Here is a 2,398-nt window from a genome sequence, read left to right as displayed (position 1 = left end):
GTTCTAGCAGAGACTGTGGGGTTCTGCTGGTTAATGAGAGGCTGGGGTTCTGGTGGTTCTTCTAGCAGAGACTGTGGGGTTCTGGTGGTTCTAGCAGAGACTGTGGGGTTCTGGTGGTTCTAGCAGAGACTGTGGGGTTCTGGTGGTTCTAGCAGAGACTGTGGGGTTCTGGTGGTTCTAGCAGAGACTGTGGGGTTCTGGAGCGTTGAACACAGTCCGCTAGAGAAGAACCCCAGCGTGGTAGCGGGCGGTTTACCTGCATCTAAACTGTCTGTACATTGATTCACTAGAACTATCTAAAATGTCTCCCTTTGACTACAATACCCAGCATGCCCTTCTCTGAGCCGGAGCAACTTCAAATGGCTGGATAAGAGTTCAGCCACACACACACACACACACACACACACACACACACACACACACACAAAACTAGTCCGATTCATTTTGAATAAACGCAACTCAACACTGCAGTCTTTCTGTCTGTTTTTCAGAGACAAAACCTGTCTGTCTGTCCGCCTGCCTTGTCCTGTCCTACAAACACACACACACACACACACACACACACACACACACACACAAGCTCAACAGATCTGACCTGTCTGTCTGCCTATCTGCCTGTCTCACAACCCTGGTCTCGTAGCTGCTGACCCACGGCGGGACGTACTCTGAACTCTGAACTCTAACATGGCCACCAGAGCCAGCCAGCACTGAAAGCTGGATCTACAAGCTCACAAGGTGTCACGTTATGAGCTTCTAGATCTGCTAATTCCTGGTGCACGCCGGGGGGGAGGGGGGCTTTAAAAGTCTTTAATTGTACTCTTTACAGTGGGTGTGTGTGTGTGTGTGTGTGGGGTCATGGTGGCTGGGAGATCTCGAAGCGTCCGTCTCAAATATAGATCATGAAGGTCACACTAGAATCATTCCGGAGAAACAGGCACCCTGGAACAGAGATTCAAGTCTTTAATTGTACTCTTTACAGTGTGTGTGTGTGTGTGTGTGTGTGTGTGTGTGTGTGTGTGTGTGGAAATGCCGTCTAAACCAATCACTGTTTACAACCGTCCAAAAAAGAAGAAGAAGAAAAAAAACAAGTTCCTTTTCCAAGAGAAGAGGGAGAACCTGTTGTTTGGTTCCGTTTCTCCTCCGCTAGCGTTCATCGTTTTTATCCCCCTGTGTGTGTTTTTTGGGGGGGGGGGGGGGGTGGTGGTGGTGGGGGTGGTGGGCGTGGTCTCGGCCTGGTGGTCACAGGGGGCGGGACCTCTCCGGTCAGGTCAGATGATCTCGAAGGTCTTCTTCAGCTCCATGATGAGCTGCCAGTCACCCTTTGACATCTCATCACGGAACCAGTTCTTCAGCGCATCGATGGACGCCCGCGTGATCTGGGGGGGGGAGAGATAGTTTATGACAGGGAACTATAACATGACTGTGGCTCAGGGGGTAGAGCAGGTCGTCCAAGGATCCATGGGTCGGCGGTTCGAATCCCGGCTCCTCCTCCTCCCTGTCTACATGTTGAAGTGTCTTTGGGCAACGACACTGAACCCCAGATTGCTCCTGATGTGCTGGTTGGTGCCTTGCATGGCTTCCGCCGCAATCGGTGTATGAATGTGTGTGTGAATGTAATGCACAGTATATGTAAAGGTGTGTGAATGTGTGAACTAGAGTCCCTTCCTAACATTTTAGTCTAGTTTGTGTTTGTTGACGAAATTGTCAGTATATTTAGTCTTAGTTTTAGTCATCATAGCTTAGTTTTCATTTGGTTTCTATTTTAGTTTTCGTCCGTGAAAAAAAGGTATTCGACGAACAATTTTCATCTTAGTTTTAGTCGAAGAAATCAACCCTGCTGGCCAGACTGAGTAGAGAAGTGACAAAACAATTCACGCAACGCAGCAAAGCAGGCGTTCGTGTGTGTGTGTGTGTGTGTGTGCGTGTGTGTGTGTGTGTGCGTGTGTGTGTGTGTGCGTGTGCGTGTGTGTACCTTGCTGACGAGGAAGTCGGTGGCCTCAAAGTGACGTCCGAACATCTTGGGAGACTCTCCAGGGATGGGTTCTATCTTAATGCAGATCTCCTGACCCTTCTTGGCCATGTCCACCGCCTTGTGGTTCATCTCAATGCTGGTCACTATGCCGATGTCCACAAACTGACCACACGCACACACACGCACACGCACACACACACACACACACACAGTTTTTATTTGTTGACGAAATTGTTAATATATTTAGTCTATATATTTAGTTTTCAATTAGTTTCCATTGAGTTTCCGCCAGTGATAAAAGGTAGTCGACGAACATTTTTCGTCTTAGTTTTAGTCGACGAAAACAACACTGTTCATGTGGCTAACCTAAATGCATTGAATAATCACATTCACAGCGCCCGTGCGCGCACACACACGCACACACGC

General features: G+C 48.8%; 1 protein-coding gene across 4 annotated transcripts in view; it reads right to left on the bottom strand.

Moving 5' to 3' along the window:
- Positions 1–537: 537 nt before the first annotated feature.
- Positions 538–2,398, bottom strand: part of eif5b (eukaryotic translation initiation factor 5B) — a 32,443-nt gene continuing 30,582 nt past the window's right edge. For all 4 annotated transcript variants that reach the window (XM_080758304.1, XM_080758306.1, XM_080758307.1 and 1 more), the window contains 2 exons: positions 1,973–2,134; positions 538–1,376 (listed from right to left, as the gene is read on the bottom strand). In XM_080758304.1, coding sequence (XP_080614430.1) covers positions 1,269–1,376; positions 1,973–2,134 — 270 coding nt within the window. In that variant the 3' untranslated portion in view covers positions 538–1,268. The remainder of the gene's footprint in view (positions 1,377–1,972; positions 2,135–2,398) is intronic.

This window comes from Protomyctophum bolini, assembly GCF_963924005.1.
Source record: "Protomyctophum bolini genome assembly, chromosome: 24".
Lineage (NCBI taxonomy): Eukaryota > Metazoa > Chordata > Actinopteri > Myctophiformes > Myctophidae > Protomyctophum > Protomyctophum bolini.
Note: the sequence above shows the minus strand (reverse complement) of the source record. Positions and strands in the feature narration are given on the sequence as shown.